Source organism: Apteryx rowi, unplaced genomic scaffold (genome assembly GCF_003343035.1).
Source record: "Apteryx rowi isolate R43461 unplaced genomic scaffold, aptRow1 scaffold_88, whole genome shotgun sequence".
Taxonomy (NCBI): Eukaryota; Metazoa; Chordata; class Aves; order Apterygiformes; family Apterygidae; genus Apteryx; species Apteryx rowi.
The window spans coordinates 986,361-1,002,118 of NW_020451182.1; the positions used below are offsets into that span (position 1 = coordinate 986,361).

General features: G+C 43.5%; 1 protein-coding gene across 1 annotated transcript; it reads right to left on the reverse strand.

The window, feature by feature from the left end:
- Positions 1-9,798: 9,798 nt before the first annotated feature.
- On the reverse strand, positions 9,799-11,079 carry SSTR1 (somatostatin receptor 1). Its single transcript, XM_026090875.1, has one exon. The coding sequence runs from the start codon at positions 11,054-11,056 to the stop codon at positions 9,872-9,874; it is 1,185 nt and encodes a 394-aa protein (XP_025946660.1). The 5' UTR covers positions 11,057-11,079; the 3' UTR covers positions 9,799-9,871.
- Between the last annotated feature and the right edge of the window lie 4,679 nt (positions 11,080-15,758).

Here is a 15,758-nt window from a genome sequence, read left to right on the forward strand (position 1 = left end):
AGGATTCTATTATGTTTTTCCTGGTTTATAAATTGACTTAGTTGAAACCAGATCATTTTGCATCTAAGGATGGGATCATCTCACCAGGTGTAGACATCTCTAACTGAGCTCTTCTACTCATCTAGACTCCCTGACAGTGTGTGGAGAGAAATATGTACTTGCAGGTAGCAATTAATCTCATCTTAGAGTAGACACTCAAAGCAGGGCAGATGAATTGCACCCCAAAAGTGCCATTTCTCTACACTGACTGTCATGAAAGCATAGGGAGGCTAGCTTGGATTTAAATGCCTGGAAAGCAGACATCTAAAATTAAATCAGAGAAATTCAACTCTAAGTCTCCAGCTATGCAAGTTGTTTTTTTAAAAGCAAGCTTATTTTGTGTCTCTTCAAGTGATGACTAAATGGCCATAATTTTAGCATAGCTTCTATTATTTTTACTACTAAAGATTCCTGTTTGTCTGTTTGGGTTTCTTCACCTTCCTTTTGCCGTCTCTCTTCAATAGAATACAAGGCTGGTAGCATTTGGATTTAACTGGAACCTGAGTGGGTTTGAAATGCATGAGCTGGGCACAGCATGGATTTCTCTTCCTCTTCTCTAGCAGTTCAGACCAAGAAGTGGATGGTGTGGGAGAAAGGATAAATAATTTTTGACTTCCACTTTCAATTTAAACTGTAGTTTTCTTAAATAGCAAAACCAATAGATAACTGAATTGCAACATGGACCGTTGGCTCATATCATGGCCATAGGTTGATTGCTTGCAAGGCAGATTCGGTGTAGGGTTCACTCTTTACATCTGTGGGAGGAGGCTAAGGGCGTARTGAGTACAGATAGTCATAACAAGGGCTGGCATAAGAAAAGTGTCGGAAAATGAAATTGGGTGCAACTTTCTTTTAATTCTTGTGTAACACCACATGTAAAATAGACAATCAAATGTAAATATTTTTCCAAAATATAGAAGGGAGGAAGACAAATCTTCACCTGTTCCCTCATGTTACATACATGTCCTTTGACTGTTTTTAAAGAAATTATATTACTCCTGAAGTGTACAGGAAAAACTTTGTTTCATCCCATATTAAAAGCATATAAATCACATTGTGTCTGTGAGTTTTATAATGGCTACATCTCTATGGAAAATTTTAAATAGTTTAGTGCATTTAATTCTCTTATGGGTCATGTTAGATGGCCTGTGTAAACTATAAATTTCCTGGGGTACTACCTAGCATTGTAGAGCTTGGCTCTTCAGTAGGGAATTCAGTGTAGTAATGTTAATGAAATAATGGACAAAACAATCTATGAGTTCACATTAAAATGGTGGATTTTTCAAAGAGTAAGAATGTCCAAACCTTTCATCTAGTACAGTGGTCCAAAAAATATGTCTTGTTGCCAGAAATTCTAATTGTTATTCCCTTGATTCCTCCAGTGATAGTTTGACTGGGAGGCACATCATCTGCAGCTTGCACATTTTATTCATGGACATATGATGAATTTTTTAATGGTTTATATTCATCATATAATCAGAAATAAAACTTTAATTTTCCACAAATTGTTTTATAATGACTTATACTGCTGAGGCCTTGCTTAATTGTGTTATGGGATTAAAGTGAAATCTAAAAGTAGCCAGGGCAAAATTCAAATACTTGAGAGAACTTTTCTCCTTTTTCATTTCTAAAATGAAGTATAGCTTAAAGAAGACATAAAAATGAATGGATTCTGTGCTTCCCCCAGGAAGCCTAATTTGCCATCATTTAATCAAGTTTCTTTGTGTTTTCAGACTGCCTTATCTTTGCTCAGTTACTGAATGGAGCCTAATACACTGATACATGCAACTTAGTTCCATCTAGAAATATTTTCTATTTCTTAACRATGTAGACATTCATCAGGGATGTAGAGTGGTCGTTCCTACAGCTCCCTAATGATACACAACCAACTTGAAAGGTAAACACAGAAAGGCAGCAATGGTAACCACGCTCTCAGTGCTTCAAAATAGCTTAAAATTCATGTTTTTCCACTCCTTCCTCTCCTGGATATACATCCCTGCCTTTCCCCTCTGTCCTTGCAGAGCTCTGGAGTCAGGAGATTGGAAGGCGAATGTGCGTGGTGCGGCAGGGGGCACCTGTTTACAAGCAGCTCTTCTGTCCCCTTTTCTGTATTGTGGACTTGAAGCATACAAGTGAGCTACATGTAGGCAGCAGCAGCTGGGGTGGCAGGCAGGGGAGTGGTAGTGCTCCCACAGTTATTATGTCCTGTCCTTCCTGCCACCCGCCAGACCTTTGGCACTTCAAGTCTTAGGCAGAAGGATGGGGGAAAGACCACTACTATGTGCCTGGTGGATAATGTAAGGAGCAATGCAACCTTGCAAGTCCCAGGAATGGATGAGCTGAGGAGGCAAGAGGCAAGATGTGTGGAAGCCRTGGAGGATGGAAGGAAGAGGAAACAGCAGCTATGAGTCATATTAAAAAAAAAAAGACAGGAACTACAGTAATGCTGCTCAGAGAACAGCTGAGCCAGCATATGATTTAAGCTGCTTTGGATCTTGGGTAATACATGGTCCATTCTCTGTATTTATCATCTTTGATCTCATGGAATTTTCTTTCATTCATGCATTCATTCATTCATTCTGTCTTGCGATCAATTTATGTAATTAATTTGTATCAATCCAAGGCATGAACCATAGACTAGTTCTTTAGCTGATGTAGGCCTTCACAGCATCATTGAAATCAGCTACCAATACTAGCCAATAGTTTTCAGTGGGTAAATAAGCTTCTTTTCTTATGAAGACACTCAAGTTTATAGAAAGATTGCAAAATGGTAAAGAAAGTAGAAAGCATAAGATAAGGAAAGTGTTTTAATAATGTTCTAGTTTTTCACAGGGACATCTGAAGCTCCTTAAAGAAAAGTCATTTTACAATATTGTGGAGATAGTTTAACTTACAAAAGTGTCTTTTCTCTTTCTGTGACCAAATGATATACAAAACAGTTATACTGCAATGCTAGGAAAATAAAGTCACTAATACTGGTATCGATTTTCAGCTCAATAAGTCAGTGCTTTACAATTTTTTCTTTTATCTATGTTTTGTCTCCCATTGACTGGATAATGAGACAAGATCCACCTATGTCTGTATTTAACAGAAATCAGAGAGCCAAAAAACTCCCCAATCTTTAGCTGGTATTCTGCACCTTTTGCATTCAGTTACAGTGTATTATAACCAATAAATATATTAATTAAATGATCATAGTCACAGTCACCCTTAGTTTCACAGTTTAGACTTCAGATGGAGATGTTCACCTTATCCTAGCTGAGGAAAGGTGTGGTTTGTCCATGTAATAGGTGCAGGGAATGATTTCCCAAAGCACTGGGCACTTGCAGCTCTCCTCAATATCAGCACCAAACTTTCTGAAAATCAAATGGGTATTTCCAGTTATACCCACCCCAGCTCTTGTTCAAGCATTAGTGGTGGGTTTTTTTTCTTCAAGTTCTCCTTCTCCTACTAGTTCTGACCTCTCCAGCCATAAACTCAACTCCACAGCAGAATTAGCACTCCAGTTTCCTCTAAACAGAGCAGCACAAAAGCAAAACAAAGACAGTATTGCCCAGATAGTAAAACAGTGCTACCAAATTGCCTAACAACCAGAATCTGAAGTTTACTAATCATGTTCCTTTATAATCAATATACATTCTAATCCATCACTTTATATATTGGATAACGCATCAAATAAAATGCTTATATGTTTCACAACACGCGAGCATATACATATGTTTATGTGTGTGTGTATAAATATATACATATATATATATACACACACACTTGCCTTGTACAACTTTGCCACCTTTTGAACTCTTCCAGCTGACCAGCAATTGCCATTGTAAATGTGAATATCTGCAAGTCCTGCGTGAATCAGTTGAACTTGTGGCTCTTTGCTTTTAACAGTCTGTTAGCACCAACGTTACTCAGCATTATTCAGCATTGCGAGTACAGTACATTGCAGCACCCTTGCAGAAGCTCACAGCTTCCCTATATGTTGTCCTTTATGATTGCTTAGGACCATGCTTTCAGTGAAAACACTTTCATCAACAATATAAACTGAGCCAATGCAATCCAATTCCAGTAATCATTATGGTGATCCACAATTCCCACGTCGTAAGACTGGTCATTCTTATCTGTCCTACAGATAAGCTATGCATATTGGCAATTTTATCTCAGCTGTTCTAGTTAGGAAGCTCAGTAACCCACAGAGGGACCCTGCAGTGTAACCCATGTATTCCACAGTATAAGAACATATACAGAAAAGATTGCTTTTAGACAAACAGAGAATAGAATTGGCTATCCATACATTAATACTGCTTTGAAGATGACTCGACCCATCACAGAAATGATGAGCATATAATGAGAAATGTATTCAGTCCAGATTGGAGACGAAAAGCCTATATTTTTCAGGTAGGTCACACCATCTTGCTGGCTCTGCTTCATGACTGGTAACTACTCTGTCAAAACAGATTTTAGATTTTTGGTGAAACAGGGTTGGGATGGCAGGGGGGAGGCATAGATAGCTTTTATTGAAAAGCTTCTTTCTTGTGAAGATTGTGCTTGTTTTGTAACAGTGTCTGGTGAAATACTTTGAAATGATTCCTGTTTCCCCTATTCTTCTTGACTATTTCTTTCTACAAAAATATAACATCTAAAAATGTTGTTCTCAAAGAGAAATTTAATTAATAAATTACTCTCTCTTCCTGTGGCTTAGCCTGCAGTTATTGGTGCAACAAGGCTCTGTGTTGAAGAAGATGGAAGTGCTGAATACATAATGCAGTAGAAATATTTTATTCTTCTCTAGAGATTATGATTCACATTCTTGTCTGTAGAGCCCTGGAGTCAGGTAAGGCTTCTAGGGGCTGAAATCACAGAATCTAGAACACCAGGCTGATTTTTGGAGGCTAATTTCTTGTGTTTTTTCTTTTTCTTGGACTTTTTGGCAAGATTTTAAGACACTAATTTCCATATTGCTGTTCTAGAAATGTCAAAGAAAAGTTAAATCTTGCATAACTTACTCATCAGTGGTCATTTTATTTCAGTAAGATTTAGTTTAGTATTTAAAATTAGGATGCTGAGTTTTGGAAACTGGTTATTACAATACAATATAGGGACAAATGGTCACAGTGTTAATACAGTATGCAACCAAACATTTGAAATGCAGACTTTCAGTTTTTCAGAAATAATCAGAAACAGAATCACAGAATCACAGAATCACTGAGGTTGGAAGGGACCTCTGGAGATCATCTAGTTCAACCCCCCTGCTCAAGCAGGGTCACCTAGAGCACGTTGCACAGGATTGCGTCCAGGCGGGTTTTGAATATCTCCAGAGAAGGAGACTCCACAACCTCTCTGGGCAACCTGTTCCAGTGCTCTGTCACCCTCACAGTGAAAAAGTTTTTCCTCATGTTCAGATGGAAGTGTCTGTGTTTCAGTTTGTGCYCGTTGCCTCGCGTCCTGTCGCTCGGCACCACTGAAAAGAGTCTGGTCCCATCCTCTCGACACCCTCCCTTCACATACTTGTACACGTTGATAAGATCTCCTCTCAGCCTTCTCTTCTCCAGGCTAAACAGGCCCAGCTCTCTCAGCCTTTCCTCATAAGAGAGATGCTCCAGTCCCCTAATCATCTTTGTGGCCCTTCGCTGGACTTGCTCCAGTAGTGCCACATCCCTCTTGTACTGGGGAGCCCAGAACTGGACACAGTACTCTAGATGTGGCCTCACCGGGGCTGAGTAGAGGGGGAGAAACACCTCCCTCGACCTCCTGGCAACACTCTTCCTGATGCAGCCCAGGATACCATCGGCCACCTTGGCCACAAGGGCACATTGCTGCCTCATGGTTAACTTGGTGTCCACCAGCACTCCCAGGTCCTTCTCCGCAGAGCTGCTTTCCAGCAGCCCTTTTGTTCTGTTCTGATGCCTCATAAAACTGGCATTTCAGAAATGTATACATCATATTTAGACATGTGAGTATCCTTTTCTGTGAAGAAATCAGATGGGTTCTTTAAGAAGTACTATGTGCAAAAAACCCCCACACTAGGTGACTTTCTCCACTCTAAGGGCCATCTCAAAAGGCAGAGGATGTACATGTGACCACCACCCCTTTCATCCATAGTGCCTCTGCAATCAGCCTGCTTGAAGCTCACTAGCTGTATGCAGCAGTTCGCCTCAGGGTAATGAGATGTGTCTTCTCTGATGCAGTGCTAGATCTAATCATACTTCCTGGGAAGTCTGGCAAGAAAGAACAGTAATTTCCCACTTTTCCTCCTTCGATTGGGAAAATACTGCAGAGGTGTCTGACGTAGGTGCCAGGAAAATCTGTGTGCAAATCATTCTCTTTTTGTGTGTACCATGGGAAATGATCCAGTCCATTGCCTTTATACTATTAAGAGCTATCATGCTGCTGTATACAGGTCTTAGGCTGAGCAAAGAACAATAAAAGTTGCATGGATGTCAGTGGCACAGGGCCAATTCCCATGACAATGTGCATACAATTATGCTACTTTTTAGATATTAAACAGATGAGGAAAATATAGCAACACACTACTGATTAGAAATCATAGTTATCCCTTTTTTAGATGAATTATGTTATAGCTGTATAAAGGCACAAAATTTCACTGAGAAGTGTCACTGTATTCTTTCTTCAGTGAATTAAACATTAAGCCAAATCCTTTTCATATGGAATCTTAACACATTTTAACTGCAATTTGCAAAATACTGAAAACAGCTCTGTTTGTCTTCTGGTACACTACACATTATTTTCTGAGGACAACCTTTCTTCTGAGAGTTATGTTCTACTATTTAGAATAATAACGTCGAACAACCTGACCTTTCCTTCCTCAGCAAATTAGGAGTGATTTACAGTTTCTAATCAACTCTCCCACTGCCAAAGTCAAGCTAAACTCCAGGTGAAAAATAGCAGGAAGAACTGTTAGTTTAGGATAAGTAATGTAGATTTTGTTTCCCGCTGAAGCTACGCCGAGCGTTTTAGCCAGTAATCGCAGGGCTGCTGCTGGCTGCGGGTGAGTGAGGAGCTGTGCAGGGAGGAAAGGCTGCCACCTACAGTGCCACCAGCAGCCTCTGCGGCGGCCGCCGAGCCGCCCGCCGAGTACCAGCGCCGCTTGGCTTTGCTCTGCCTGGGAGAACTGAAATTAAAGTGCGTACGCTGGTAGGTGTGCAGGCACTTGTAACTTCCTTGTTTAAAGGCAAATGAGAGAAAAAAAAAAAACAGCAACAAAAACAGGCTCAACTTTTCATCAACTCTGAGTATCAGGTATGAATCACTGCTTCTTCACTTTTGCTTCATAGTCTCTAATATTAAAAATATCCAACAGTAAAAAGTAGACTGACTCTCTGTTTTTAGCTAACAATACCTTACCATATGCTTGGGAAAAAAAAGGCAATGTAAGAATATGAGACTGATACCATTTTGAAGAGATTGTGACCGAGATTTTAAGTGAAGCTCTACAAATAGCACCGTGTGGTATTGACTGTTTTGACAGATGTTTGGTTTCTGTGAAAAGTTAAATAAGATTATAAAGAGATTTAGTCCTTTTTCCCATATGTGCATGTAAATCATTACCAAAATTATTATTCACATATTTTATTAATGAGGCCCAATGAAAGTAAAAGAAAAGAAACCATACAATTGTTTTAAAGCTTTTCACAAAATATTTTAATAAGGATGTAAAAGCTTCCACATTAGCAATTTTTAAACTAAAAGGGGCTGACTCATGGTCCATTGAAGTGAATAAGAATCTTTACTCTCATTGCAATGGGCTTTGAATCAGGCCGCTGTGAAATACTAAAYTTATACATTCATTAAATGGTATCTAAATTTTGGTGAAAGAAATGTACAAAGTAGCCTCCTGCTTTTTGTTTCTGAGAAAAGTTAAATGGTACAATTTAACAAGAATCCATAGTAAGTCAACCACCCCAAATGCTACATGCCTTAATAATCAAAGTAGACTTTAAAACTGTTTGGACTTCTTAAGCACTGTAGCTACAAGTAGACAGTGCTACAGATATGCTGCTACCAGAGATTTTTCCCAAGCTCTTGTTTCAGATTGCCAGTAGTTATAATTAATATAATCACAGTGTTGTGCTAGAGAAGTGATTTGTCACAGCTACCAGAATGCCCGCCACTGTGTGACACTGTTAATATATGCGGTAGAGAACAAAATGCGTAGCTGCTTATTTCACCACAGCCTGTATCAATCCTTACATCTGAGATAAGGGGGAACAGGAATAGAAGGTTTTGTTTAAATAACCATCATTTAGCAAATAAGAAAGCTTCATTTATCTATAAGAAAAAAGTGTTGTGTCATAAGTGGAAGAGGAAAAATTCAGGAGAGAGAATTTTTGTGAGGGGAGACAATGTAGATATAAGATTTAGAAAAAGTTATAGCCATTTTCTCTGAAAAGGAGCCTTCTTGAGCATCATCCATTTTAAATGCACTCTTGCAAGTAGCCACCACAGACATAAGTACACAGTACAAATTGCTTCAGAGAAACACGTTCACGWCACAGTGACAAGAATCAAACAAAAAAAAATTTTTTAAAAGATATTTGGCACACACTAAAAACAACAATTCTCAGAAATGAAACATATTATGAAGCTCTGGGCCAGTATATTACATTGGCAACATATGAAACCCCTTCCAGTTATTAGTGCAACAGAAGAAATTGGAGCTAGGGTAATAGCTATTATCAAAGAGCTACTTTAGGTATGTTTCTGTCAAGTATTTATTTTAAAGCCTGATGGAGATTTTGAAACTAATCCCCCTTCTTCCATGTAGGCTAAAGTGATTTCATGGTCACCCAGGTCATTCAAAACTCTGTGTCAGCTCCCTTCGGCGCTGTTTCACAGCTAATGGAGCAGGCGCAGGACAATAGTTTCACAGTCTAGTGCTCCCTTTAAACTTTATTATTTGCACACCTTTATTGTATGTACCGACACATTCAAACATTTCCAGCTCAACCCTACCCCCCCCCCCCAGCTCAATACTCTACTCCCTGTGAGTCATGGGACCGTTTATCTCCCCGTTATCAGCAACCTGCCATGCAGCTCCAAGGCATGGCAATAATCGGATTTCTTTTGCAAAGACCTTTTCTGCTGAGCTTCCCCGAGTGCAGGGCAGAGGGCTGGGCCCCAGCAAGGGTTGTCTGTGAAGTAAGATGCAGCTCCATGAATTTGCTGTTCCTTTTCTAGGGGACCTTTTCCTCCCTTTTCTTTTTTCCCATGGGGAGGTGGAGAAGGCTACTTGCTCCTTTCCAGGGGAGGAGAAGGTGTGAGTTGGAGGGGACTTTTCCCAGTGTTTCTACTCTCTGAAGAGAAGGCGTGTGCCTGCAGATGCCAAGCAGGGCTGCTTGCAGTCAGGGGAGACTGAGCTGGGCTCGTGGTGCTTGGCTGGGTCCGGCTCCACGCTGCTCCCTTGGTGGCCCAGAAGGTCCCACCAGCTGAGGTTGAGGGGCAGGGCCATGGGAAAGTTGTACAAAAGGCGAGGGGAAAACCATCATGGGACGCACACAACCTCTGGTCAAACACAGCAAGGGGCAGCAGGACCTGGCTGCCAGACCCCAAGCTGATCTGTGGGGTGCAGCAGTCAATTTACTTAGGGGGTGTCAAAGCATCAGCACACACACCAACCCTCAGAGGAGGTGGGCAGGGGGGACAGGGCAGCACACAGAGGACACAGGGTTTTCTTCACTCCTCATGCCAAATGCTGCCACTGGTGGGCAGGACTGAAACCCCCCTCCCTCCCAGCCACCCCATGCCATGGTCCCAGCCTCACGTGCCCTCCTCCTGGGGGGCAGTGGTGGAGACGGGGGTCTGGGGCGCTTCCTCAGAGGGTGGTAATCCTGGAGGTGCAAGTGCCATTCCTGTACATGCTCCCTGACTCCAAGTTGTCCGGGGGGAAGTCCTCCACGCTATAAGCCCTGCTCTTGAGAGCAGTAGCATAGTAGTCGATGGGCTCCTCTGCAGCATTGTCCATCCAGCTGAGGCAGAGCAGCCGCTGGAAGGACCGCTTGAAGTTGTCCGAGAGAAAGCCATAGAGGATGGGGTTGGCACAGCTGTTGGCATAGCCCAAGATGACGGAGAGCTGACTGATAGTGGCATCGTCCTGCTCTACGAAAACATTGACCAGCTGCACAATGTAGAAGGGCATCCAGCAGATGACGAAGACCATCACCACCATCATGACCATGAGGGTGATCTTGCGCTCTGAGCGCTTGCGCTGCTGCCAGCCAGCCTTCAGGGCCACCATGCGCATCTTGGCAATGATGAGGATATAGCAGAGGCAGATGGCCACCACAGGCAACAGAAAGCCCATGAGGAAGGTGTAGACCACAAAGACCACCAGCCACCTCTGGGTGGGCTCTGGCATGAGCATGTTGCAAGCCACTGTGCCATCGCTGTTGGCTGCTGTGTTGGAGAAGATGATGATGGGCAGGATGATGAGGATGGAGAGCACCCAGACACCCAGGTTCACCATCTTGGCCACAGTGGGCCGGCGGTACCTAGCTGCCTTGATGGGGTGCACCACAGCAATGTAGCGGTCCACACTGAGCACCGTCAGGCAGTAGATGCTGGTGAACATGTTGATGGCATCCACGCTGAGCACCAGGCGGCAGAGCAGCGAGCCAAAAGGCCAGTGGTGCAGCAGAGTGGAGGTGACCAGGAAGGGGACACTGAGCATCAGTAGCTCATCCGCGATGGCCAAGTTGAGGATGTAGATGTTGGTGGCCGTCTTCATCTTGGCATAGCGCAGGATCACGTAGATGACCATGGAGTTGCCGCACAGCCCCACCAGGCACACCACGGAGTAGATGAATGAGATGAGGATGGCGCTGCCCTGGGACTCGCTCAGGGTGCTGTTCGGGGCGCCCGAGGAGTTCCTGCCGCCTGAGTCCATGCCCCCAGCCGCCGCGTCCTCCAAGGCGCCGCCGGCCCCGCCGCCGCTGTCGCCGCCGCTGCTGTGGCTGCCTGCACCGCCCGGGAGCCTGGTGCAGGTGCCATTGGGGAGCATCCTCTGCCCGCACCTCCCTGCCCCGGCTCAGAGCGGCAGGCGGCCGCCGCTCACCGGGCTCAGCATCGCGGCAGAGCCCCGGCTCGGCCGCTCCGGGGGCCGGCGGGGAGGGAGCCGGCTGCGGCCGCCGCTCGCTCCGAGTGGCAGCGATTGCTGCTCCCCGGCTGGTGAATGATTAATAGGCAGCGGCACGTCACCAGCTACGAAAAGGAGGAGGGAAAGAAAAAAAAAATGCAGGAGGAGACGTAAGTGGGTGTCCCTCCCAGCCCCCCCGTCCCTCCCGCCTCCCGTCCCGCCCTCAGCCCGCTCGCAGTGCTGGCAGTGCTGGGGCTGCCAGAGCGCAGCCTCCCTCTCCCCCGCCCGCACTGCCCCCAGCCTGCATTGCCCCCAGCCCATATTGCTCCCATCCTGCATTGCTCCCATCCCGCGCTGCCCTCGCCCCAGCCCCCACTGCCCCCATCCCGCACTGTCCTCACTCCATCCCGCACTGCCCCCCCAACCTGCTGTTTCCTCCCATCCTGCACTGCTCCCTCCCAACCTGCTCTGCCCCCCATCCTGCAGACCTCCTTCCCATCCCACTCTGCTCCCCCCAGCCCACATCCTTCTCCCCCCTCATCCCGCACTGTTCTCCCAGCACCTGGGGGCCAGGGGCACCCCAGGCAAAGGGATGGTGCCTCTTGCTTTGGGACAAAAGCCTGAGTCATGGGTCAGAGGGCAGTGCCATGCCTAGTCCCTACACAGCTGCTGCTCCCCCCTCCTCTCACCGCACCACACGCAGTGCCCACCCCCACAGTGCTGTCACCAGGCATGACACTGACTCTATGTGCCACTCGACCTTCACTGTACATGCACAGCAGCACCCAGCACCAGCAGTGCCTGCACAGCCTGCCACCACACAGCTCTGTGCTCCCCACCTTGCTCTATGCCACCTCACCACCAGACGCCGTGCACTAGCAGTGTCCAGTGCTTTACAGTCCTGCCCCCTCCACACGCTCTGCCCTGAAATATCACACCCAACCCCATCCTCACCTCAGCACATGCATTACCTCTGTCCATGGCATATGCAGCAGTGCAGACACGAACTTGCACACTAGTGCCCACCAGCACTGCTTACACTCATACTGCATGGTGCCAATGCCACCCTAGCTATGCTGCCATGCAGACACCAACTGGTCATTCTTCCACCCCCTCACATATTGCTTCTGGTCAGTACCACTTCAGTCTCAACCATCACATGCCTATATTACCACTGTTACAGGCACACACCCCCTCAATATTATAAGTATCCCTCGTATGAGTAGCCTGCTCCTGCACACAGAGTACCACCACTATAAAGGGACACAAACCATTGCTGCCATCTCCATTCACATACTGTTTCTACACACACATTACCATCACTACATAAATGACTTACTTATCCCTTGATACACCTGTACACCCACAAGCTGCTTCTATACACTGACCCATACCATGCTATTTTGTACACACATCCTGATCCTAGATAAACACGATCATATAAACCAGAAGTTATTCATGCTGTCATCTCTAGACAGACCCTGCTTCCTCACACACTTCATCCATACTACCAGTTCCAAATACATATGAGCACCAGCAGATATTCCCAATACTGCGTCTCTATACCCTGGCAAGTATAGTTTACCACCTTCACATACATGTCCCCTTCCAGGCAATATGCCTCTTACCTCCCTACACATGCTGTCACTTCACCCATAAACTCTGTCCTTACATGCTTACGCATACCCACTTTATTGGTTTCCAAACACCATCACCACCTGCCCATCCTGTAAAAACAAGACACATTTACTCGCTAATACTCACACTCTCATATTTGCTGACTGAATCAACACTCCCTCATCACCAAATACTCTTAATAGTGCCACAACACATATATGCATACAAAATAAACACAGTAATTGCTTATCCAGTCTGTTGTAGCTGCTCATATGTATGAGCACACCACATTTGCATGGAGATCAACCTGCCTCTTCACATAAACTGTCACCTGTGAGCAACACCTATCTTTGCCAAAAACAGCAGGTCTAACCCACATAAATATCACTACAATACATATGCTGCTATATGCTCTTCACAACATCACTATACTCAGCATCACACATGCATCTTCACTATCCACTCATTTTACCATGCGTACCCACCACCTCCTACCATTCACGCATCTCATTATCACTGTCTGCCCACCCTCACAATTATATATATCATCACTACCCACCACTTTAATTTGCAGATACATGCAGCATTACCATCAGCTCACTATAACCCATCACCAGGAATTTATTCCCTTTAGCACCATGCACACACCCATTATCCACACAAGCATCTATTCCAACCCATACGTGTAGCCTCTCTGACTGTATGGTTTTCCTCATGTCAGTTGTCACCTCCAAACAATACATAGATCATCCACATACTATCAGCATCAGCCAGACACGCCAATGTGACCATTGTGTCCTCTTTGACACTTTATCATAAGTACTACCTTTAATATATGCACACTTTTGCATGATCCTTTAGCAAGCTGTTTCCTGTCCTTCTGTGACTAACAAGTAGACTGTGAATTTATATATATATATATATATATATATATATACACACGCACATAGAAATTTAATGGTTTATAAAAAAATCTTTTCAGTTGTTAGTAATTGCACATAAGTTCTATTTGGATGATACTCTCTGTGACTCTTGGGCATTTTGAAGACTTCTGTTGTTTATGTTTATGTATATAGGAACAAATTTATTGAGCAGCCTTTGCAAATGATGTTAGCACTCTTAAAACTATTGCTGTACATGAGTGTTTTAGCTAGATATCAGAGCACTTGAGGATGCCGTACAAATTTTGCTCAAATAATTCATCCTTACTTTTGGGGTTTTAGAGATTTTATATATTCTGATGTGTTGGCATCAGAGTTTCCAGTATAAAGTGAAAAAAGAAAAGACTCACATTTGAATTACATCATGCAAAATCTTTTCTTGCAGTACGCTATCTGACACTGTTCAAAACCCTACGATTATGTAGCTGGAGAATTATTTGCATTAAAATCTATATTCTGGGGGAATATGAATCAGTCTTCAGTCACTGATATGAGCAGGAGCATAAGTAAATAAATGCAAACCCATCAACAAGAACATCTGGTTGATTGCAGCACTTCAGTCTGTTTGAAAACCTATAGTTCAAATATAATCCATTTTTTGTTTACTGAGCATTTGTATTAAGGGACATTTACTTACGGAGTATTGATTAAGTGGCTTCTTTCTTTCATATTGTTATAAGTTGGCATTTAACAATAGTGTGATTATAGATGTGAACTCTTTTAGATTGCTCTGCATGAACATTGGAGCAAAAAGGATTTATTTTGAAACTGATGGTGCATTAATAGTAGTGTCATCACCACTAAATCTCACTTCTTGTCCACATTACATTCCATTGCATTTGCATATAGGTAAACACACATGGAGGCATTTTAGACACTTCCGTCGTGCTTTGGCCCAGTTTGATTAAGTCCTTTGCAATGCTAGCATTTGGCTATGCCCTGCACCCAAGGGGGTCAGTAAAAGCTTTTCTATTGAAATAGATTTGGGCATAGTGTTCTCTCTTACTGCAGTGATTCAAAATAAATTACTTGTAAATTATAACTCCTGCAAAGGTACTAATCTTAAGAGGCATCATATGTGTAGTTGGTTGACAGGTATGCCCAGAAAAACAAAATACCATCGTAGGCACATAGTGAAGTACCCAAGTGCTATATGTCCTACTTAGAAGGTTTGAGGATTTCTGTATTCCCCTTCATTGAAGTTTTCTTCAGGGATGGAAAATTACGTTCACATTTTAGAAAATGATACTGTTTCACAAGAATAAGTTGTTTGAGTGTTTACTTCATCACTTAAGCCACTTGCTCAATCATACAAATTTACTGAGAAATTTTGGTTACTGATTTTTATCAACAGTCAATTGCCTATTGCTTATGATTCAAAAGTGTACATTTCTAACCTTAACTACTTGATAGAGCAATGCTTGATTAGAAACAATGTATTTATTGCCCTAATAATGACATAATAGCATAATAAATACCAATATCGGTTCATTTGAGCTTCAAGAAATAAAAAGAATATTTATGACAATCAAAATTCCCTGTAAAGAAGAAATTCTGATATAAAGCAGCTCTAATTTGGGAACAAGCTTAGACATTTTGTTTTTGTTATGTTTCTTTCCTTTACCTAAGGATTTTGCCTTTAAGGAACAGGCCAGAGGGGGTTAGCTTGCGATTGTTATCCACCTGTCACAAGAAAGGGAAGGGCATCTTGCCCTTATCAACAGATTTTTCAAGTTTGTCCAAGAGGCATGTAGATGTTTTTCAATAACCCATTTTTGTAGCAAGACCTGCTTCCCCTGGCAGGGTGGAAGAAGGATTCCCTCCTGAAAATTCTTACCTTGGGGCATGGCTGGTGGTCTAGGGCGAAAGCTCAGCCCATGCCTGGGGTCAGAGTTGGGGTAGGAGAAACACAAAGCCAGCGAGCCAGAGAGACAAAGCCTAGAGCTTTAGGTAGAGTGGGGCTGGAAAGTGGCTGCTAAAGAAGGGGAGGAAGACACAACAGTTTTTTTGTCTTCTGAATACTTGTTCCTCTGGGACATAGCTGGAGGTCTTGAGATTATGCTAAACTA

Excerpts from the sequence above, each read along its gene's own strand:
- SSTR1 (XM_026090875.1), bottom strand. The coding sequence starts at position 11,056 with ATGCTCCCCAATGGCACCTGCACCAGGCTCCCGGGCGGTGCAGGCAGC.